Raw genomic sequence first — 25,728 nt, forward strand, 5'->3', positions numbered from 1 at the left:
TTCAGAAGTAATGAAACCTTTTATTTATATTTTACAACCGAAACCCAGAGAAGGAGCACCGATCCTTGTAAGCGTAGGTAGTCTTTCCAGAGTCCCGAGCCCTTATCCAGACTTTATCACCCTTCTCCATATTTATGATAGCTGTTGCAGATGCTGTTTCGTAATTCTTATAAGTACCCCCGTTTACATGGTTATAACCAATCATTCTACCGTTGATGACAATATCTGTGGCAAAGTATTTTCCAGCTACAGTTGCGATGGTCCATGTAAAGGAGTAGGTTCCACCCTCGGGCGCTGTAAACTTTCCTGTACTGGTGTCATAGCCTCCTCCGGTATTTAGCGTTGCTTTACCGAACACAACAACAGCATATCTTGCCACATTTTGCAGAGCACTCGATGTTCGTGCATGGAATGCGATGATACCTGCAGGAAAAACGCTCTTAGTAATAATAATAATAATAATGTCCTTTATTTAAAAAGGATAGCACAATTAGTTTAAAACTAGTTTACATTGTGGTCCTGAAAATATATATACAGACAACAGTATTATACAGATACAATATAAGATAGTAGTAGTATAAACCCTCCCGATAGGGGGTTCAACTGAGTGCACTTTTTATGCAAATGAGGTCAAGCAAGGGCGTCTTTTGATTGGTCAAGCGGTGTTGGGGTTAACGGAGTGGTTCAATATCTAGGACGGGGTCAACTGGCGGACCCCAGCAGGGGTTGTAGGCCGGGTGTCCGGTGAATAGGCTGGCCTATTGCCGCTGGTCTAATTTTAGCTCTATGATGCGGTACTTTCGCTTTGAGTTCCTGGAAAAGGAACCTGGAGCTATTTTTCTGAAAATCGGTATAAAATCCAGTGAAATCCTGTGAAATCCTATGTATTCCTGTGTATTAAATCTAAAGAATAACACAAGGTTTTAAGTTGACATGTTTATTAAAGAACAATGGTACAATCCCCAGAGCTGGCACGGTACCTAGTTTTACCCAGCGCTGTCTATAGGTAATATATAAAGCGACGCGCGGTGCATTGGGTGTCACTTTCGACATCATGTCAGACAAGTTACCTAGTGGACTTCCACGGAGTTATATTGAACAGCGCTTGAGATTTTTGAATGATCAGCTGAACAGACAACGGCAGCGTGAATTACAACTCCGCAGAGAGAATCAACGGCGATTACAGTATTTACAACGGGGAGGAGGGAAAAAGAAACTCATTTCGGATTATTACAAAATTCAACTGGAACGAGGACGTCAATCACGGAAATTTAAAGTCAAGGAAAATGTCTACAATGTTGCCTTCAAGCCTATTCCAGAGAAAGAAAATACAGCCTTCATTCGTCGCCTCTTCCGGGATATGTTAAAAAATGTGAAACAGGAAATGCAGTGCAATCCCAATGATTATCTACGTTTAAATATTCGGCACCCGTCTCTGGATTCAGCTATTTGGTACGAATTTACGCAGTCCAATCAGCTCAACGAGGACAAAATTCTGAACAAAATAGAAGCCGTGCAGCAATCTAAAAAGGAATTCCTAATCACCGACGGGGCAGTGCAGATGGATTTTTTCCATGTCAAATATCCACAAGGCAGCGGGTGCACTAAGAAAAAACATCTACACGTGGATAAGGAGAAATTCAAAACCTCTAAGAGAGCGATCGTTCGCATTCAAAATCCTGAGGATTCTCTCTGCTTGTCCCGGGCTATTGTGGTAGCACGTCTACACAGCCAGAAATCAAACGACCCGGCATGGGAAACGAGATGGTTACGCATGAGAAAAGGGGATAAAGATTCTCTCGATCAGAAACGAGAAGCGATAGCCTTGATGGAACAAGCTGGGTGTGTTATGAACCAGCCGTGTGGGCCGCGTGAATGGGAGCAATTACAACACGCGCTCGCCCCGCAGTATCGATTGAAAATATTTCAATTCAAAACGAATACAGCTCGTTTACGACTGGAACCTATTTACAAAGGACCGGGAAACGGGACTTGTTTGAATATCCTGCTGGATAACGAGCATTACGATGCCATTGTGTCTATGCCTGGAGTGACGGAAAACAAATACTATTGCGATTATTGCGATGTTGGCTACAGTCACATTGAAGAACATCGGACCGTCTGTCCTCATCGATGCTCATTTTGTTTAGCCGATACCCCCTGTATCCCGGACGGGACTCAGACGAATTGCCCTCATTGTAAGGGATTTCTCAGAAATGCAGCTTGTTACCAGACCCACTTGAAACCTTACAGCAGTAATACAACGACCACGGTCTGCAGTTTAATGGGGCGCTGTAACCAGTGTCAGAAATGGATGTCCAAGCAATTATTAAAACGCCACGCGTGTGGGGGTCAAACCGAATGCCGCATCTGTCACAAAGTCGTCACCATGCCTCATCACTGCTTTGTACAGACGAAACCCAAACCTAAGAAAGAAAAAGAAGAAGAAGAGGAGTTGAAAATATACATTTATTACGATTTCGAATGCAGTCAGGAAAACGGTATTCACATCCCCAATTTATGCGTGGCAGAACGTGTGTGTCAACATTGCGACAGTGTGGATATCGACAAGCCCTGTTCTCATTGTGAAGGATTCGGATCACAACGCCGCTTCCTATTTCAAGGACCCGACACGTTAAAACAGTTTATGGAATGGCTCTTACAGAGCGAGACCGATGAGCAAGGTTATGTGGAACTCAAACACGATGAAGCCACCATCATTGCCCACAATTTCAAAGGATACGATGGGCAGTTTATTTTGAATTACCTGGTTCACACGGCGTGTATCAAACCCACCGTCATCCTGAACGGTAGTAAAATCTTATCCATGCAAGTCTTGGGGTTGAGATTCATCGATTCTTACAACTTTCTACCCTTTGCTCTTGCCAAGATGCCCTCTGCTTTCGGATTAACGGAATTGAAAAAAGGATATTTCCCGCACTTTTTCAACACGACAGAGAACCAGCAGTATGTGGGTCCTTACCCGGCCGCTCATTTCTACAATCCTGACGATATGTCCACCGCCAATCGTGAAGCCTTCTATACTTGGTACCATCAACAAGAGGGCAAAGTCTTTGATTTCCAGAAAGAATTCTTAGCTTACTGCATCTCGGACGTGGATATTTTACGCCGGTGTTGTGCCCATTTCAGGTCCACCCTGTTTGATCTGGTGGAAGTAGACCCCTTTCAAGAATCCATCACGTTTGCCAGCACGGCTAATTTAGCCTACCGACGAGGATTCATGGTTGAAAATACCATCGCCATCATTCCTAATATGGGCTACCGGCCAGCACGACGATATTCAGCTAAAGCTTGTCGATGGCTCGCCTGGCTAGAACATCAACATCACTGCATACGACATGCTAGAAATGGGGGCGAAGTCACGCTTGGACCCTATACAGTAGATGGGTATGATGAGGAATCTCGTATCGTGTACGAATTCTATGGCTGTTACTGGCACGGCTGTCCCACCTGTTTCACGAATCTGTTGACTGACATGCATCCTCATCGTGTTCAGCATACGTATCAAGACCTCTACCTGGACACCTTAAAACGAGCCAGTGCTTTAGAAGACCAAGGCTATACAGTCGTGAGCATATGGGAACACGAGTTTGATCGTCAGACCCAGACCAATCCCGACTTACAGGAATTTTTACAAGGAGTCGATATACAAGATCCTTTGAATCCCCGTGACGCTTTGTACGGAGGCCGGACCAATGCTACACGACTGTATTGTGAGGAGGGTGACATGCGATACGTGGATGTCTGTTCCCTGTACCCGTACGTGTTGAAATACAAGCCATTTCCCGTCCAACATCCCCAAGTCATCACCAGCCATTTCACCGATGTCAGAGACTATTTCGGGCTCATTCGTTGTCGTGTCCTCCCACCCCGAGAGCTGTATCACCCCGTATTACCTTACAAGACCGGGGGTAAATTACTCTTTCCCTTATGCCGCACCTGTGCGGAACAGCGCAACTTAGGACCCGACGAGCGGTGCCAGCACACCGATTCTGAACGCAGTCTCACTGGCACCTGGGTGACCACCGAACTTCACAAAGCATTAGATCTAGGCTATCGTCTCGACCGCATTTACGAAGTTTGGCATTTTGAGAAAACCAGTGACCACTTATTTCGAGCGTATATCAACACCTTTTTGAAAATTAAACAAGAAGCTTCCGGATTCCCCGAGGATTGTCAAACAGCCCAACAGCAGCAACATTACATTGAGGAAATTCAGCAACGAGAAGGCATTGCCATGAACCCGGCAGACATCCAGAAAAATCCTGTCCGAAGAACCATTGCCAAACTCTTTTTAAATTGCTTGTGGGGAAAATTTGCTCAACGATTACAATTACCCAAATCCCTGTATCTCACGGAAGAAGAAGAATTACAACAGAAATTACAAGATGCCACTTTAGAAGTCAAAGGCATCGAACTCTTAGAAAATCGTGAACGCCCCGAATGTGATATGATGCTGATCAATTATCAGGAGAAAGAAGAATTTTTAGAAGACTGCCCCTTTGGAAACGTGGTGCTGGCGTGTTTTACAACAGCTCATGCTCGTTTACATTTGTACGAGACGTTACAGCCTTTGGGAGAGCGTGTCTTATACTTTGACACGGATAGTATCATCTATCAGCACGACGAGACCCAGTTCAATCCGACCATTATCAACAGTTTAGGCGGGTGGACCGATGAATTGGGTGGAGATCGTATCATCAAGTACATGTCGGGCGGGCCCAAAAATTATGCATACGAGACCCAGGGGGGAAAATCTGTCTGCAAAGTCAAAGGATTGACACTCAATTATCGTGCCTCTAGAGTCGTGTCTCTCGATACGTTGGAAAAAATGTTAAAAGGAGGAGAAGAAGAAGAAGTCCATGTCCGCTATCCGCACTTTATTCAACGAACCCGCCAACATGATGTGCGAACCATTCCTCTGGTGAAGAAATACCGCATGGTGTATGATAAACGTCAACGTATTCATAACTATGACACGCTGCCTTACGGGTATTAAAAAGGAAACGCGTCTTGAGAAAAACATCAGTCTGCAAAATGAGTAAATACGGATCACTACAGAATCCTTCAGTGCCTTCCTATGGTGAATTATCGGCTCGTCTAGCGTCATTTCATACAGCCCCCGATATTCTGTTGAACTTATTACCTAACATTGCAGAAGCCGGATTCTTTTACAAAGGAATGGATGATCATGTGCGTTGTTTTCATTGCACATTATCTCTCAAACATTGGGAACCCAGGGACGATCCTTGGATAGAACATGCCTATTGGAGCCCTCATTGTGCTTACGTGTTGTGCAATAAAAGTGTCAAATGGGTACGACAAGCCTTCGATGCCTATGCCCGCGCTAAAGACAGTGATTGCGATTGGGGAGACTTACCCTTAGACGCGGCAGGGAATCCAATGTGTACCCAGAAATGTCACATTTGTTTAGAACGAGACTTGAGAATTGCTTTTTTACCTTGTGGTCATTTATGTACTTGTGCTATGTGTGCTTCAGGACTTAGAACATGTCCTATTTGTAGAGATGCTTTTGTAGAAACGGTTCGTATTTTTACTTGTTAATAAATATGTATGATCCCATGAACTTCTGTCATTTATCAAGATGTATACCTACGAGACACTTGAGCCTTTTCAGTTGAAACATGAATTTACCATGGTGGTGGCTGGACCCTCTAAATCGGGTAAAACGGAATTTGTGAAGCAACTGGTACAAAATACGCAGTGGATTGCACCGCCTCCCGAAAAGATAGTATGGTGTTATCGAGAATGGCAGTCCGCGTACGAATCCTTACAGGACAAGGTCACTTTTATCCGCAATATACCTCAAGACGATGAGCAGATAGTGGCGGATCTCAGTACGCGTCATCTACTCATTTTTGATGATATGATGGGAGGTAAAGCCATCGAATCGATTGTCGACTGGTTTACGCGCAAAGCGCATCATCGAAATACCAGTGTCATTTATATCACACAAAATCTGTTTGATCGAGCAGTACAACATCGTACCATCAGTCTGAATGCTCACTATCTTGTGCTGTTTAAAAATCCTCGAGATAAATCTCAGATTGGGGTGTTAAGTCGGCAATTACAAATGCCGCATTTACTTCCAGCCTATGAGGACGCCACCCGTGTACCTCACGGGTATTTACTAGTGGACTTGAGTCCTCAGACGTCGGACGATTTAAGATTAAGAAGTCAACTCTTTACCAACTTGGCTGTGCACATGCCCCCGAGAGTATAAATAATGTCACATCATGGACAGGTGTATCATTCGAAAGACAGTCTTCACCATGGGTAGACCTTCCGCGAAGAGTAAATTAGTCAAAACGTTACGCCGTTTACAACGGGAACGGGATCCCGTTCAACGGAGCCATCTCATTGAATTAGGACGTAGAGCCTTACTCAACTGGTTTGCGATGGGCGCTCGAAATTTATTGCGAGGCGTCTTACCAGGCAATAAAATCACTCAGCGGTTCATTCAATCCCATCGCCAAGACTTGAGTGTCATTGCCGATAAGAAGACCAATGAAGAAGAGCGTAAAAAAGCCATTTTGAAACGAGGAGGCGCCGGATTCTTAGGAGGGACCATTATCCGTCATTTATTCAAATGGGAAACAGGCCGTAAACCCCGTGGGGGACAACCCAAGAAAACCAAGAAACCACGGGCTAAGAAAGCTAAAAAATCGCCTCAGAGAATTCCTAAACTCATTATTCGCTTACCTAAGAAGACACCTAAGAAGTCCCCTAAGAAGTCCCCTAAGAAGACACCTCTCAGGATGAAGAATCCGTTTCCCAATTGGGCTCCAAAGAAAAACCCTCTCATTGTGAAGATGCCGTTTCCCAAGGCCACTCCCCCCAAGGCCACTAAAACGTTAGCCAATCTGAAAGCCGGATTAGCTCAAAAGAAAATGGAACGACCCATGCATGGGCCTATAGGAAGTTCCAGAACCAGTGATACTGCTCTACCGAGTTTTGCTCATACCTTTGGAAGCATGAAATTTCAACCCTTAACCACCTCAACACCGGTTCATGTGCAAAAGAAATATAAATGTAAATTTTGCCCTCTGGTCTTCAATGCGAGAGAGAACCGCAATCGTCACGAAGAGACCGTCCATCACAAGCGTTTTGATCCTAAACATCCGAGTGCCATTGTCCTGGACTAGGTATAAAAAGGAGGGGGAAGGTGCCCCACCCTTCATTACCATGGCTCATACGAAGAAGTGTGAATGTCGATTACGACCTCATTTACCGGTCTTGCAGACGTTAGCGGCTCCTCACTATTCCAGCAAATTAAAGACAGAGGTGTTGAAACATTGTTCCAATGACTGCATTTTAAAGATTTGTGAGATTGTGTACAATCTATTAAAAGGGGTGATTCCTCTCACTCCTACTCAGAAGCGACAACTGGGTCGAAAGAAACACATCTTAAGACGCTTAGTCCACCCTCAACCCGTGAAAAAACGACGAGGTATACTCATCCACCAAAAAGGATTGGGTTCGTTTGTGTGTGGCAAGATTTGTAAGAAATCATGAGTCGAAAAATAGTGTTGGTACCGGAAGCGATGCTCAACGAATTAAAAGGCAAATTACCTAAACCTCCCGAATTTACCTCGACTATTGGTTTACGCAGTGATTTGGATGAGATTGAACATCGAGATGATTTAACCGAGAAAGAAAAAGTGGGGTTGTACGGGCATCAACTTCATCGCTATCGTCAATATTTACAACAAGCTCGACATCCCACCACAGCGACTCTACCCTCCCCTACCAGTGCAGCCAGTGCTGCCTCACCACCCTCAGCCGCCGCAGCACCCGATGACTTGGAGGAACAGATTATCAAAAGCGTCAATAAACCGGGTCGAAAGAAAGCAGGTTTATTACTCGATCATCTCAAGAAATCCAAAGTGGTGACTTGGAATAAAGAAGGAGAAATCAGCTATAGAGGACGCAGGGTTCCCGATTCCAATATTGTGGAATTAATGAGCGAAACCCAACGACAAAGACCCTTAAGACATCGTGATCCCCCCACGGGATTAGAGGAATTTGCTCAAGCGTTAAAAGAGACTCATGCTCCCAAAGGATATGTGAACAATCGGGATGTTATAAAAGCCATGGACAAACCAGGGAAAATCAGTACGCCTAGACCTCTAGAGGAAGAGGAGAGCGGATTTCAAGAAATCTCGGGATTTGACCAATCGTTCTATGAAACTCCCAGACGAATGATGAACCCTAAAAATATCTGGGAGGCTAGTAAAAAGACATCACGTGAGATCGGAAAATGGTTAAATCTACCATGAAACCAGAACAGATCTTACAGCGACTGTATTACGATCCCAAGACAGGGTATGGGGGAGTCCAGGCTTTATACCGTCAAGTGCGTCAATTAGGACACAAGATTACCCTGTCTCAAATTCGAGAATGGGTGAAAGCTCAAGATACCTATACCTTGCATAAACCGATACGGAGGAAATTCAAGCGACGACAAACACGAGTGACGGATATGGATGAACAATGGCAATTAGATTTAGCCGATGTCTCCAGCTTGAAACAAGACAATAATGGGTATACGTTTTTATTATGTGCCATTGACGTGCTGTCTAAATATGCCTGGGTCGTGCCTTTAAAACAGAAAACGGGGAAAGAAATGATACGAGGCTTACGAGGGATTTTTCGAGAGGGACGTCGCCCCGTGCGCATTCAGTCCGATCAAGGAAAAGAATTTACCAATAAAGAATTTCGTCAAGCCTTCAAATCCATTCATTTCTTTACGACCCGTAATGCCGAAACCAAAGCCAGTATTGTGGAACGTTTTCAACGCACGCTGAAAGCACGCATGTGGCGGTATTTTACAGGCCATAAAACACGACGGTATGTCGATGTCTTGGCCGATCTGGTGTATGGTTACAATCATACCTATCATCGCAGTATCCGGCGAGCTCCTGCTCAAGTCAATGCCAAGAATGTCTTGACCGTATGGAAAACCTTGTATGGAAAACAGAGTGCCGATACCACGAGTCGCTTGCAAGTGGGGGATCGTGTACGCATTAGTAAAGCCAAACGTACGTTTGAAAAAGGATATTTACCGAATTGGACCAAAGAACTGTTTACCATCTCTAGAAAAGTGCCAGGACGAAACGTCTATCGCATTCAAGATGATCACGGAGAAGAATTAGAAGGAACCTTTTACGAGAAGGAATTACAACAAGTGATTAAAGACGATGATGTCTATGAAGTGGAAGAAATCTTAGGGTATAAAAAGCGGCGTGTGAGAAAAAAAGTCATTTCAGAAGTCAAAGTGCGTTGGAAAGGATATCCTTCCAGTTTTGATTCATGGATTCCGCAAGCGGATCTCATTCGGCCATGACCACCCAGTGGACTTTCTTGGGTGAAAAAGTCCCTCGAGCAGAAATTGTGTATTTTGCACAATTATTCCTCTGTTTAACCATCATTATCACCTCGGTAGTCATGTTAGCCATACGCGATCCCAATCGCGATTTTTGGATGGTGACCTTAAGTTCTTTGGTGGGGTACGTCATGCCTAGTCCACAAATGACGTTACCGAACCCGAGTATAAAACAGGAACGATCTTCTTCAGATTCACCAGTTCACCATGGCTAACACACAGTACGCATGGAAACAAGAGGGGAAGAAAACGGCATGGTTTGCGGATAAGCAGATGTGTTTGATGCATTGTAAACAACACAAAGTGTTAGATCAACCGGTGTACTTGTACAAACGTATACTGATACCTCACGGATGGTCAGCCTTTATCATGAAGACTAAATATCAAGAGTTTCGCTGGAAAGTCAAAGCCTTCTGGGGATTGATGGGACGACAAGACGAATCCGATTGGACCTTAAATGAGAGTCCTTGGTTTAACAATTCCGAGGACTGTCTCCGACATTTCAAAGACATGATCAATGAAGGTTATGATGTAGCCGATTGCTGGGGAACCCGACACAATCTGGTGATGCGACGACGCTTAGTCCCGAGACGAACCCTGACGTTACCAGATTCGGATGCGTTGATGTGGGGTGGTGGCCACGATCAAGAAGAATGAATTGAATTGAATGTATTGTCATGTTGTATGTTGTTTCAAATAAAAAATTGTGAAAAAACAAAACGGTGTTGTGTATAAATAGAGAAGGAAACAGAGACAGGGGCTCATTTAAGACATCATGGCTGGAGGAGGAGAAGGGTTTTACATGACTCTGTTGAGTGATGGGTCGATGGAATCGTTTCCGACGAATACGACTGCTCAATTTAAAACGTTATTGCCACACACCATGGACTTAACGGATGGAGCATGGGAAGTCGGATTGACCGAAATGATGTACTCGGCCAACTTACAAAACGTATCGGATAGCGAGGCTTATGTGGACGTTCTCATTCCAGATCCGTATACGAAACATGTCCAAGATCCCAACACTTATAAATGGGAAAGATTTAAGACAGAGAATATGGGCAAAGTCACGATGGCCAGGTGTGAGGTGGTGGTCCCCTGGCGTCTGACGCCATGGTCCCATCTCTTTGAGGGAGGGGATAGTTTATTTCCCTTCGATATCATTCGCATTCACTTCCGACCCGGAGCTTATACACAACCTTTGGCGTTAATCAATGAAATCAACGCAGCCTTAAGGAGAACCCTGTGGAAAGTATGGAGCGAGATAGGGAATCCTAACGAAGAGGGGAACAACCAGATCTTAGTGTATCACCCCGAGTACGATCGTGTCGAGTATCAGTTTAATGGGAGAACACTGAGATCCACCCCCATGTGCATTCGTTTCCCTACGCCCTTAGCGTACAAGCTAGGTCTGGATAGTGACAAAATGATCCTGAGCGATGAAACCATGACGAAATGGATCAACATGAATTACTTGGGGAACACGACCATGGATGTCTACGACAATCTGAAAGCCATGTATGTGTATTGTGACATTGTGGATCCTCAAGTGGTGGGCACCAACAAATTGAAATTATTGAGAGTCGTCCCCTGTACGGGTCAATACGACGATCGACAACAAGCCCGTTGGGAACCGATTCGAGCCGAATATTTGAAACTGAGTAAGAAATATTTCGATACCATTGAGGTACACATCATGAATTCTTTAGGGCGTCCTATGGGGTTTTTAAATGGGCGCTCCTTAGTCAAACTTCATTTCCGCAAAGTGTATTGAAAGATGAAGTACCATCGAGGAGTCAGACGCCAGAAAGGACACGGAATCTGGTTTCTCATTCCATGGATTGCCAATGCCATTGTGGGTCAAGCGGGCCAAGGAAAGAAGAGAAAGAGACGGCGTAAAAAGTATAAAAAGCGGGTGTAACCCCTAACGAAGTTCATTTACATCAAGATGCACTACCATAAAGGTTTAATACGGCAGCAGGGTCACGGGCTTGGAGCCCTGTTGGGAATAGCTAGCAAAGTGGCGGGTCCCCTGATCAGCGGATTATTAGGTGGAGCCCCCGCACAACAGCAACAACAACAGCGTCCTGTCTATCAAGAGAGATATTATGATTACGACCGCCCTTATCGCTCTTATCAGAGGAGACGACGTAGAATTCATCCAACAGAAGAATATGATCCAGAATCTGAAAAGCAAAAGGGAAAAGGATTTTTCACCGATTTACTCAAATCGGGGGCTAAAAGTGCCTTAAAGGCTGCTGCTAAAACAGGGATGGATGTGTTAGATAATAAACGATCACTCAAAGACGCTCTCAAGACACACGGTGCCCAAGCCCTGAAAGAGACAGCAGGGTATGCCCGTAGGCGAAGGTCTCGAAAAGCCCCATCCAAACGAGGAAGAAAAGCGCGCACAGGAATACTCAGGAAGCCTGGAACCACGACTCTCAAAAGAAAACAGGCGGGAAAACAGGTGGGAATACAGGAAGGAAAAGGATTTGTTAAAAGAAAACAACGTATCTTAGCTCGGGGAGGGCCTCATAAGAGACCTAGGAAGCAACCTAGGAAGCGATCTAGGAAGGGAGGTAGGAAGCTAGTGAAAAGGGGTAAGCCAAAACGCTCTCTGGATATTTTCGACTGAGAACCCTATAAAAAGGGGGTGAGAAGGAGACCAGAACACATTTGATGCCAGTTCACGCTGAGTAACACATCGTTCCAATATGATGCACAGAGAATCTTGCGCTTGTGGCACCAGTAGTTTAGAACTGTTTAAAGTGCCCCCGACCAACGTCACTTTAGAAGATTCGAAATGGATGGAATATTACCCCATTTCCAGTACCCTCAACTCGGATACGGCTCCGATTGAATTTGAAATCAAAGGACAAGGAGATGAATATCTGGATTTATCCCAAACTTATCTCCAGATGGTATGTAAATTCACGAAAGCCAATGGAACGAATCTCACAGGAGGCCATTCGACCTCCACCCCCGTGAATAACATTCTCCATTCCTTGTTCAGTGAAATCGATGTCAGTCTCAATGGAAAAGTCATTACCCCGGGGACGGATACTTATCCCTACAAAGCGTATCTGGAGAAATTGTTGTCTTATGCACCCAAGACTCTGGAAACCCAGATGAGAGCCTGTAGCTTGTGGGAAAAAGATACGGCAGGACATATGGATGAGGTCAAATTAGAAGCTCTGGCTCAAACTCCTGTGGAATTTGCAGTAGTGTCTAACAAAGTCAACATCGCGGCCGTCATCCCGACTCCCGAGTATCCGGATGATTCCAAGAATGTAGGGTTGAGAAAACGTCACGAGAAGATTACAGACAGTAAGGAGATCGTGTTGATGGATCGATTACATCTGGATTTGTTTGAGCAAGAGAAATGTCTCCCTAATGGCGTGGATGTCCGTCTCAGATTCAATCACGCTCGACCCCAGTTCTACATGATGACCGATGCCGGGAGTAGTGGGAAAGTGGTCATTCAAAGTATGATCTTGTGGGTGAGGAAAGTCAAACCTGTGCCGAGTATCATTAATCTCATCAATCAGCAACTGAGTACTCAAACGGCAAAATATCCATTGAGACGAGTGGAAGTGAAAACCTTCACCATTCCTAGTGGCACCCAATCTAAAATCACCGATCATCTGTTTCAAGGACAGATGCCTAAACTGATCGTGTTGGGCTTTGTGGACAATGCGGCTTTTAATGGGGATAATACCAGAAACCCCTTTCATTTCCAAAATGAGAGAGTCAAGAAATTAGAAATCAGTATCAATGGAGAAATGATGGAAACTCGACCTTTGGAACCTAATTTCACCGACGATCAGTACCTGAGATCGTATTTGATTCTGTACAAAGGCTTGGGAAAATTAGGTCAGGACTGGGCTCCGGACATTACCCTGGAAGAGTATAAAAACGGTTACACCCTCTGGTGTGTGGATTTCACGAAAGATCAAGAAGCCCAGACGGATAAATTTCATCTCATACAGACGGGGAACTTGAGAGTGGAAGTGCAATTTGCCGCCAACGTGGGCAGGACCTTAAACTGTGTGGTGTATGCCGTGTTCGACAATCTGCTAGAAATCAACAAACAACGAGAAGTCAGCATCGATTACTAAGAGAGAGAGAGATGGATACTCAGCAATTGAGAGATGTTTTACAACGAGATTTAGGACCGGCGTTTGCAGGTGTGTATCCTCGAGATGTCATACCTGAGCTGTTACCTCATCACAAAGCCATCGTGGTGAATACAGACCCTCACGATCGCCCTGGAGCGCATTGGGTCTGTTTGTATTTGAGTAGCCCTACCGTCGAATATTTTGATTCTTACGGATTACCTCCCAGCCATAAAGACATCCAAGACTTTATTCAACGCCACGGAGAGACTTGGATTCATAACACCCATTGTTATCAAGATTTGAATACGGATGTCTGTGGACAATACTGTGTGTATTTTTTACATCAACGCCATCGACATAAAAGCACCGTACAAGAATGGTTACTTCCCTGGAAAGGCACGGCCTTACAACGCGATCGTTTTGTGGCTGATTGGTTTAAAGAGACCTTCCGAAAACCGAGAACCCATCAAGGACAAACTTGTCAATGTCAAAGACTGAATGTATTGTAAACTATGTTATTGTATTGTTATTGTTCATAGTTGGAGTTTAATAAAACGTTGGAAAAAATCTTGTGGGTTTTTTTCTTGTCATTGTAATCAACCATGTCTTTTCAAAAAGAATGGGTAGCCCTGAAAAGGGCTGTTTTCTTTCTCTCTCTGTTCTTGGTCTTTTCTCTTCTTCTTCTCTCTTCTTCTCTCCTTCTCTTCTTCTCTGTCCCCCTCACTGTGTGTTCTTCTTCTTCTTCTTTCTTCTCTTCTTTTTCTGCTCCTCCGGGGGTTGCTCGTGGTCAAACACAAAAACAGGCAACCCGTGTTTATTAAAAAACAATCTCCCCGGAGGCCGCTGCACCACTTCCAACTCTGCGTCCCAGTTTTCCTCTGGCGGGGGCAGATCCTGGCTCATGGGCGGTGGGGGAAGAGCCTCCCGTGAGGCCGGCGGAGCAATCTCTTCGTCCCAATCCTCCTCGCATTTGTAAAAATAATCATTCACTGTAGGGTCTGGTCCTACTCTGCGACTCATATCTCTGGTTCCTTAAAAAATCGGAATGCCAGATTTTGACGTTGCGCTCGGTTTAAAAAGGCGAGAGCGCGGACGTCCTTGAAAACATCCCCTTACCTCAGATGGCTGACGTCATGTTGATGACTCATCAAAAAACACTATATAAATAGGTCACTTGTTACCATTTTTCTCAATCATGTCGTTTGAACGGTACGCGGATGATGGGAAAGATGTACTAGTGTGTGGGTATTGCCGAGGACCTTGGAGAACTTGTGGCTGTTTTCATTATAAAAAAGAAAACATCCTGGCCAAACATAAGTGGATAGAGTATATGGTAGAGCTGAATTATTGTCCCTTTGTCTATAAATGTTGTGGTCACACTAGAGAACCCTGGCTACCGTGTAAGTGTCCGCAGCATTGTACCATCACCCCTGAAGAAGAAATAGCGCATAAGGACTGTACCTGTGAGATCTGTCAGGAGTTTAGAGAGCGCTGGACTCAGAGAAAGTTTAAACCCCACCTGTTTCAACATTGTCCTTACAGTCAAAAACCCCGGTCAACGTGTACCTGTGAGATCTGTCAACCAGCATGTCGGTGACGGATCTACGAGGAGATGTATTATCTCTACCTTGGGTGGATGCTATTGTACAACAATGTAACTGTTTAACGGTGAAACCTCATGGATTAAGTCAACGTATTGCCGACCGATTTCCTTGGGCTAATCTGTATGCGACCCGACAACCTTTAGGACGGAGAAATTTAGCTATAGCAGCGGATCGAGGAATACCGGGTACTGTGTGTATTATGCCTCATTCTACTCATCCTGATGTGATCTGTTTGTTAGCGCAATGGGATTACGGGAGAGGCACTCAACGCTTACCCCTGTATGCCGATACCCCCGAACAACGTGAACTTTGGTTTCAACAATGTTTACAGGAATTAGGCACTTTGTCTTACCAGACTTTAGCGTTTCCTTATCGTATTGGATGTGGATTAGCCGGAGGCAATTGGACTCATTATAGACAATGGATTTGTGACTTTGCTTATCAGTATCATAAACATGTTTACATTGTCAAGAAAATGTAACTTTATTATAGCTTTATTCTAACTATTACTTGTGTTAATAAAACTTTTTTAAAACAAACTTGTGTGTTTCTTGATTTTTGCAATAAAAAGTGTCTTTTCAAAAAAGTTGGTGGCCCTGAAAAGGGCCGTTTGGTCCTAAGGACCGACTTTCAATCCCTGGTTCCGGTAAACCGGCATAACGGGCACCGTCCCCGGGTGTGTCGCCGCTCCTGTAACTCTTCCACGCACGAGCAGCAAGCTGGGCGCTGCCTACATCCCCTACACGTGATACCGGAGTGTACCCTGTCTTGCCAGCAGACAGGGCACTTAAACCAGATAGGAACCGCCCTATCTGCCCAGCCAGGGACAGTCATAGGGTGGTTCGTCGGGGTATGAGTTGCCACCGGTGCGTGGGTTGGTCTCGGTGGTGGAGTCCTCCCTGCAAACCGGATGGTAGGTGGTGGGGGTCTTGCAGGGGCTGCTGGTCTCGGTGGTGATGACGTGCCTGTCACCAACAGCGACGGACTCTGACGTGGGCTGGGAGGTGGTGCGGGGGACGGTGACCTCGGTGAGTAATCCACCGGTGACGCTGGTGAGTCGCTCATCGGCACCGGGCTGTATTCCACTGGTGCCGATGGGATCGGTGGTGGTGGTGTTGTAGGCGTCGCCGGGGAGTAAGGTGGTGGTGGTGAGGGTGGCTGTGGGGCCCGTCGGCGCGGTCTCGTAGCCGTGGAGATTCGAGCGGTGCGGCGGCGTCCCCTCCCTTCATACTCTGCCCGCACCCGACAGATGATCTCACGGACCCCACTCTGGTCGAAAGGGGAGAAGGTGCTCAGGTCGTTCTCAGAACGCACGACCCAATTCTCCCCTACCCGTTCCTCAGCCACCACTAAGAGCCGGTACCGAAACCCAGGCAGGGTCTGAAAGTTGTAGAGCGGGTCTCTTCTTGTAGCCATTCTTCTTTCTTCTTTCTTCTTTAAAATCCTTCAAACCTGTGCTGGATCACCAGTGAAGCGAACTGGCGAGTGCGCCGGTATATATCAGGAAAGCGCGGACCTCCTCGAAAACATCCCTCGCTTCGGAGACGAAGCCAAGATGGTGGCCGTCAAAATGGCGGATTTGTGCTTTCGAGCAGAGAGTTTTTTTCTCATTGTCTTTTTCTAGACATTCGATATCTGTGCATGGTAGATTTAATCTGATAGATTCTGGGGCGGGGAATGCGTTAAACTTACTTTTATTTTGCTACGTCGCATAGTTTTCAAAGAAACAGAGGTTAAAGAGCTCGAGGTTCAATGTTTCTTCACCACCTCTTTAAAAATTTATTTCTCGACCATGTACATCCCTAAAAACATCTCATAAGGTCTATTCGATAGAAAACACCTTATTTGATTCGATTTTCACTCTACCTTTAGGATTTTCTGGATTCCTCAACAAATAAACCCTTCTCTGAGAGAGTCAACCAAACACAGCTTTCGTGTAAACAATTTTATTCATGTCACATATTTCAAATACATAACTCCCACACACAACACCAATTCACATGTCTTTTTAAAATAGGGTCCAACATTTTTTCCATTTCTCGAATCCTGCGTTGAAATCGATATCGATCAGCGGCTACAGTCATCCAGATACTTGTCCGGTCTTCTTCGGGTAACCGATACACTTCATTATGATCCAGATTAAAAGTCACACGTTTAACTTGACGTACATCTCTCGAAGACATCGTAGTCTGATTTTCTCGATTTCTGCTCTGTCTGTGGGTCGAATTCGTTTCAATTCCTGGCCCATTAAATGAATCAATACTAAGGCTTGCGGGGTGATCCGGTTCTCGATCAAATACTGACAGAGACATGGATAGTCCTTTAAGCTGATGGGAAATAATTCTTCTCGCAGATAGTGTAACACAAATTCAAACTGCCAAGAATGAATGTCTGTGAGATAATCCAATACATAAACTATCGCTTTCTCTGTGATGTGGTCACTGCTGGCCATCCTCCGGGAATAAATGAAATGAATTAAGTTCTTCACACTTTATGTATACTTCTCGAAGCCAGTCCTTGGTGATACTTTCAATCTCGGCGGTTTTTTCAGGCATGCGTTTCTTGAATTCCTCCCACACAACATAAATTAACATCAATCCCGCATCGTTATAGAGATTGATGTACACATGGTTCCGTAGATCTGTATATTGGTCCAGAGTCAATGGAAACACTCCCGATATCAGATAATTTTTAACAGCTTGAAACACCGTATCGTCTTGCATTTTCTCGACCCATTCTAATGCATGGTTATGCGCTTTTTCTGCGATGTTGTCACTGCTGGCCATCCTCCACGAATAAAGGAAAAGAAAACGGTTAGGTTTTTTTATACACCTTTTCCAACCAGTGATCGGTAATCGCTACAATCGCCCCAGTCTTCTCAGGTTCCCGTCGTCTAAATTCTTGCTCCATGGTATAAATCATGATCAATCCAGACTCTCTGTTCAGGTTGTCGGCTATATGCTTGCAAACGCCGGAATATTCATATAAGGTCATAGGAAATTCCCAAAAGATCAACAACTTCATGGCGAATTTATATCTCAACGGCTGTTTTTCTTTCCAGTCCTTGATACACTGTAATGCAGCGCTACGAGCGTTGTTCACCGATTCTTTGTAGTCCTTGAAATACTGTAATACAGCGGTAAGAACGTTGTTGGTCAATTCAGCCATGATGATCAAAATGAAAAAATTCCAAAACGTTCTTGTTTTATAACAGGGCAGCCATTCCTTTCATACGAATCAGTTCCACGAATCCTTTTTGTAGACAATCGCGTAAGATCCGATCAATGTCACTCATCTGGTCTGGAAGGTTCTGTTTCAATTCCTCAGCATACAAATAAATCATGAGTAAACGTCCCGTATTGGTATTCTCCGCTAATGAATCAGCAATCCGTTGAAAACTATGTACATTTCTGACCTCCGGTGACATCTGTTGTACAAATTGACGAGCATTTTGAATGAGAGGATTATGTAAGGCCACGTTCATACATTGTAGTACATAGCTATATCCATTCATTCGCGTAGTAGCACTGCCGCCCATAGTGCATAACGAACGTTCAGAAAACACCTGTATTTATAGGTAAAGGTTATGCATCACGTGATCAAGCACCTGCACCACGTGATCAAGCACCTGTACGTCAGCTGGTTTTTCTACAGTCATTCTTGTCTGACCTTCAGTCATGGATACACGGAGAGTTTTAAGAGCGAGACGCCGCCGCCAGGGAATACAACAAGTGGAGAATTTAACCATAGTAGAAGATTATGTAGACGAGATGGAGATCTGGGACAATTTAGTACAGAGATGTCGGCATCGATTACGCTGGGGCCGATCTAAAAATTGGTGTTTTGACTATGTATTGCGGTCACATGAAACAGTGGAGGATATTTACCTGCGTTTAAGTGACATGTACCTGAAAAATTCCCCCCTCATACAGTACATGATTTACCAGTTTTACACGTTATTGAACGGCACTCAAAAAGTATCGGGATTTATTCGACTGGAGAAACCACGTCACCGAAGAAGTGTATGGGTATTGTTTTGGGATGCACACTGGATGTGGGAAACCGTCGAAGAGATACGTTTCCCCGGGAGAAGAGCTCGACAATTAGTACAACACATTATATCCGAAGATCATGACTTACACGTGTATATAGAAGAACCTGCGTATGAAGCCGGCCATTTTTAAAAATAAAAACTTCATGCACAGCCCTTTTTAGGGCTACTTTAAACACCAATATAAGTTCCATTCCACTAAAGTCAATGTGTACCAATGTGCACTAGCACGCGCTGGTCGCGAGATGTTCTACCTGAAACCGGTTTTTCAAGTTCAATTAGTGCACTAGCACGCGCTGGTCGCGCGATGTTCTAGCTGAAACCGGTTTTTCCAGAAAAAGATGGTGCAACCACGTGTTCCCCCACGTGCCCCCCACGAGACAGAATAGTCTAGACATTTTGCTGGCTATAAAAGCGGAGCCCCAGTGTCAGTCCTCATTCGATCTTCAATCACCTTCCAGAAGACATGGCTCAGAAACAACTAGAATTTGTGGACAAAGCTCAGAAGAAAATAGATCAGCTGGTACAGAAGCAGATGGGGCCACAGAAAGACTACATTGAACTGAAGAAAGCTAAGAGTGACGATCAGAAGACTGAACTGGGGAAGACCTCGAACTTCTTGCTCACGTCTCCAGACTACGTTGCTCAAAGAAGAAGAGAAGAGAAGAAGATGGCCCAGACCTCGAACCAGACCACGAGCTTCAATCTCACGCCTTCAGACCACGTTGCTCGACAAGAGAAGATGGCCCAGACCTCGGATTACCTCCCTAGCCAGAATCCGACAGACCCCGGCTTGGGATTTTTTTTCCCGGACATCCCAGAGTCACAAGATGTCACGGGACTGGAACTGGGCCTCTACAACGCTCAGAATGAGCCTCCGACCATGAACAAAGAAGACTTTGCGATCATTACCACGACACTAGACGGTATCGTTAACCGTATTAATGTGCTGAGTAATGAGATTGGAAATCATACCACAATCCTACTGAAGAAGTTGGAAGAGCTGACTTCTAAAAAACCTAGGAAGGAATACATTCCAGATTACACTGCTAACCCGTGCTACACGTGTGGAGAAACAGGACATTGGTCGCCGGATTGCCCACAGAAAACAGATTATCCGCAGACCAGTAAGAAATCGTGGTCGGCAGATTCTCAACAGACCAGCAAGAAAACCAAACAAAAGGATCCTTGCTACAAATGCGGAAAAATAGGACACTGGATTAGTGAGTGTCCAGAAGAACAACTGGAAATAGATGCGATGATTGGGCCCGTACCTGGCTCAAAATCCCCTGTGAAGAGAGAATACACCCCATCTGAGATGTGGAATCCCCCCGCACCTACTGAAGAACCGCGAAAAAAGAAGAAGAAACTCAGCAGAAAGTAATGGACTGTGCTTGAACTGTTATGCTTATTGAACTGTTTTTATGGTTATTGAACTGTTTTGCATTGTTCTATGCTTGTACCATTGTTCTTTAATAAACATGTCAACTTAAAACCTTGTGTTATTCTTTAGATTTAATACACAGGAATACATAGGATTTCACAGGATTTCACTGGATTTTATACCGATTTTCAGAAAAATAGCTCCAGGTTCCTTTTCCAGGAACTCAAAGCGAAAGTACCGCATCATAGAGCTAAAATTAGACCAGCGGCAATAGGCTAGCCTATTCACCGGACACCCGGCCTACAACCCCTGCTGGGGTCCGCCAGTTGACCCCGTCCTAGATATTGAACCACTCCGTTAACCCCAACACCGCTTGACCAATCAAAAGACGCCCTTGCTTGACCTCATTTGCATAAAAAGTGCACTCAGTTGAACCCCCTATCGGGAGGGTTTATACTACTGATAGTATATGAAGGTATGTTGTATACATACATGCATGCTATTTACATATTTAAAACTGAAAATAAAACAAAATAAATAAATAAACAAATAAAAATAAATCTGAAAATAATCAAAAACAAATCTATATGGTTTTAATTTCCCGAATGAAAATAATTTCCTAAGATAAACGGATTTAAAAGTTTCCAATGTTGGGTAATATTTTAAAAATTCTGGCATATTATTCCATAACTGAGAACCGTAAATTGTAAAAGATCTTCTAAGATATTGTGTCTTTGTTCTCTGGATATATAATGAATTACTTTGACTTAATCTGGTAGATCTACTGCTAATTTCATGAACATAATGAAAAACATCTAAATAATCGGGGGTTAGACTATGTAAAACTTTGAAGACAAGAATGATAGTTCTATATACAAAATAGTCTGACAGAGGCATCCATCTAAGTTGCTGCATCATTTCTGTTGTAGGTGTATAAACATTTCTATTTAAAATCACTCTAGCAGCTCGCTTTTGAAGTTTGCATAATTTGTAAAGACCGTCCTGGTTTTTCATATTGCCCCAAACAGTACAACAGTAGTTAAAATGAGGAAAAACAATTCTATTAAAATTTTTCAGTAATAATTCAGTTGACAAGAATGAACATAATCTAGTAAACACGCCTATTTTGCTTGCAAGGTTTTTGGTTAAAATTTCAACATGTTCAGACCACGTGAGACATCTGTCAATATGAACACCAATTAGTTTTGCACATGATACATTTTCGATGGCGATATTGTCCACTTTTATCGAAATTTTTCTACAATTTCTTAATCTTTTTTTCTGTACCAATTATCATGCACTGCGTTTTCTTGAGATTGATTGTAAGTCTGTTTTTATCCATCCATTCCAAAGTATTCTTAAGATCCATATGTAATTTGTTTTCTATAACATCTATACTTTTATCCGATACATCTTGGGTTGTATCGTCTGCATACACATGGGCTGCAGAGTATATTGTAAGCAATCTGGATAGTCATTTACATATAACATAAAAAATAAAGGGCCAAGTATTGATCCTTGAGGTACTCCTATTGTAATATCTAGTTTGTCGGACTGAATTCCATTCCATCTAACACATTGTGATGTATTTGTCAAATAAGATTTAAACCAATTGTATGAATTTTCACATATTCCAAAAGACAGTAGTTTGTGAAGTAATACGTCATGATTTACCGTGTCAAAAGCTTTACTTAGATCTACAAATAAGACACCTGTAAGTTTTCCATTGTCAATGTTTCGTAACCATTTTTCAATTATACTATGAAGAACTGTTTCGCATGAATGCTTGGGTCTAAAACTAGACTGTTTTTCATTGATAAGATCGTGATGTATTAGGTATTCGTAAAAATAATTGTGAACATGCCTTTCAATAATTTTGCTGAGAATAGGCAGAACAGACACTGGACGGTAGTTTTTGACCAAAAAATTTTCACCAGTTTTATACAGTGGGGTAACCCGTGCATTTTTCCACTTATCAATAAACACATTCGACTTAACTGAACAATTCATGATATGTGTTAAAATATCTCCTATTACATGAATGCTAGTTTTTAGAAGTTTAACAGAGACATTGTCTAAAACAGTAGATTTTGAGTTAGACATAGACAAAACCTCATAAATAACAAAATGCTCGGCAATGAGAGGTATTGAAAATGAACCTTTCGGCATCTGTTGATTAACACTGGGTAAAATATTGTCAAATTTAGCTGCATATTTGTGCCCGATATTAGTGAAAAAGTCATTAAATTTATTTGCAATTTCGTGAGGGCACGTGATTGTCTCTCCGTCGACTTCTAAATGTGATGTTGAGGACTGAGTTCGCTTCGAGGGTAGAAATTCCTTTATACGGTCCCATATAGTTTTAGGTTTGGCGTGTGCTTGATCGATAACCTCGTTCACAAAGTCGCGTTTCGCACTGTTGATTTGTACTCCGACCCTGTTACGCGCCGCTTTGTACGCTTTCCAATTTGCGTCTGTTTTGGATTTAAGGGCTCTTACGTTAATGATACTATTTCAAGCAATGTAATGACGATTTTTATTCTGATATAAACCACATTGAAATATACAGAGATTTTTGGAACCATTTGTAGCACAATTAAGGAATTTACAAATTAATTTAAGAGAATCTTGATGATATTTTCACGATTGAAACACATACACACACATAGATATATACATGTATCCTTATGAAGAATACCTAAACAAATATTGCACACCATAAAAACGACAAATATTGTTAATCTATATTGTTAGCAAGAATGATACACTGATGTTTATATAGCTCTGTGTGTAAACATTTAAAGTCCTACCATTTCTTTTACAGCCTTTGTCTTCAAATCCCATCTTTCTACAAATAGTCCTTTGTTTGTCATATTTCCCAATGAAATCCAGATTGTCTTCCTTTGTATGAACATCAATCGGCATAATGAGGAATACGATGAAAATCATTTTGTGTGGTGAGACCCTGTATACAGGAATACCAAGTATGAATATATTCACATTGTTAGACTCTCTCTTCTCTCTCTCTCTCTCTCTCTCTCTCTCTCTCTCTCTCTCTCTCTCTCTCTCTCTCTCGCAAATGAAAACTTTGTTTATCTCAAGAAAGTGAATTTAGTGTTAAAGACTTCGACGGTATTGAATGAACTTGTGTCAAACACATAATACTACATTGTACTTACATTATTGATCCTAAACCAGCTGAATGGCACCACATGTACAATTTCATTCAATACTGTGTCCACGAGATGTACTGGTGCTTTTATATATAAACGTAGAGGTAAACATATGCGCTCTCTCATTAAAAAGTAATACTAGTAGATACATAATTGATTTTCATCTTGATTTCTCGTCTAATAGAATGTTGAATAAAATGATATAAAATACAAAATATAACTAGATACGTTTACTATGAAACAAGCAAAATAAGATGTGCCAAGACTTCCACTACTTGTAACATTAACTATGTAACTTTAGTTAATTTTATCGATCGTCATCGGTACTTGGCTTTTCATATGAAAAATATACTTTAATTGCAAGAAAAAATAATTGACTTTCCTCTCCCCGCCAACTTTCTTGAGAGGAATTCTACCCCTTCTTAATATAATGAACTCTCCTGGAAACAGAGAGCTAGATTCCTCTTTCTAAAGTCACATGAGTATACCCAGATGAATTATTGCGATCTGCTTTAATACTGTGTTAACATTTGAATATTTTCAAAATAGGTGTCATGTCAATTTGTACCAAAACTGTAGATGCACAAGATACGCATTTGGACAAATAATGTCTCTTCAGTGATGCCCAACCGAAATGCTTGAAATCCGAAATAACAATGAAGTTTTAAAGCTATTATAGGGAAGAATAGTGTGCCAAAAAAGTGGAGTCAAATTCCCGGTAAGGGCTATGCACGAGGGAGATAATCCTTAATTTTGAAATGAATTTCTAAATTTTATAACAGCAATTAAATATACATCCGTATTTTCAAGCTAGTAACGACGTACTTAGCTACTGGGCTGTAGAGACCCTCGGAGACTAACAGTCCACCAGCAGAGGCCTCGACCCAGGGGTCATAATGTAAAACGAATACGGTAACAATTTTGATGCACCAGATGCACATTTCGAAAAATAATGTCTCTTCAAATAATGTCTCTTAAATAATGTATCTTCAGTCTCTTATGTGGTTTTGCTGTCAGCATGACATCACACGAGGAGGATCTGTGCGTGGTGGATCCTGGTTGTTACCAGATTGATGAAAACGTCTCCATAATGAATGATTGGTGTTTTGATGTTCTCCGAAGTATATTGCAACGATGTATTGAGCCATTTCAGTTTGAAGTATCCCAACAACTCGAAGACTTTTTTTGTGCTAATAGTACACATGTTTTATTTTCCAAATTGCATATGCCGTACCATAATCAGGTGTAAAGTCTCCTTAGAGACCCCCTTACACAGTCCTCACCAGGGGTAAAGTCTCCTCAGAGACCCCCTTACACAGTCCTCACCAGGGGCGTGTCAGGATCCCCTTACACAGTCCTCACCAGGGGCCTGTCAGGATCCCCTTGGATTAGGTACAATTATTAACCATACAACATTTTATAGCTTATATAATACCCCATGAATAATTAAGGAAGGTTCGACGTACAAAATAGTCGTACATACATGTGTATCCAACCGGAAGACTATTCCCATGGTAAAGAGAGTATCGTATTTCTTTATATTCGAAGGAGAGAGAAAAATCATAATGAAAAATAGATCTATGATCGTATTTTTGACATTTACAAATAAAAGTACCGAGATTACTGAACATAACTATTCTGTATATACAAATGTACAAAGGGTGTACACAATAACACAATATTCGAAGAAGGTGCCCCCTTTTTCTTCAGCTGAGGATGTTGATACAAACATATAAGAACTAAACTTACAATTTGAAGACAAAACTTTAAAGTAATATCTTTTCGTTGGTTTTATATCAAAGTGGCAGAATGTGACAGTGTGATCTAATGTATTCCGTAATAGAAAATATTTTTTAAAATCACTTGATTCATCTACGTGTAAAATTCTACAATACATTTTACATTTATAAATCCTGAAAGCTATAAAAGACGGATAGAAGTTGTATTAGAATCCAACAACAGGTTTCC

The 25,728-nt window shown here is 42.8% G+C and overlaps 1 protein-coding gene across 1 annotated transcript; it reads right to left on the minus strand.

Annotated features, from left to right (window-relative positions):
• On the minus strand, nucleotides 1-23,845 carry LOC125654380 (complement C1q tumor necrosis factor-related protein 2-like). Its single transcript, XM_048884337.2, has 3 exons — nucleotides 23,767-23,845; nucleotides 23,398-23,552; nucleotides 1-423 (listed from the first exon to the last, which is right to left on the minus strand). Exons 1-3 carry the CDS (start codon nucleotides 23,811-23,813, stop codon nucleotides 32-34), a joined length of 594 nt encoding a protein of 197 aa, XP_048740294.2. The 5' UTR covers nucleotides 23,814-23,845; the 3' UTR covers nucleotides 1-31.
• Between the last annotated feature and the right edge of the window lie 1,883 nt (nucleotides 23,846-25,728).

This window comes from Ostrea edulis, chromosome 7 (genome assembly GCF_947568905.1).
Source record: "Ostrea edulis chromosome 7, xbOstEdul1.1, whole genome shotgun sequence".
In the NCBI taxonomy this organism is placed as follows: domain Eukaryota; kingdom Metazoa; phylum Mollusca; class Bivalvia; order Ostreida; family Ostreidae; genus Ostrea; species Ostrea edulis.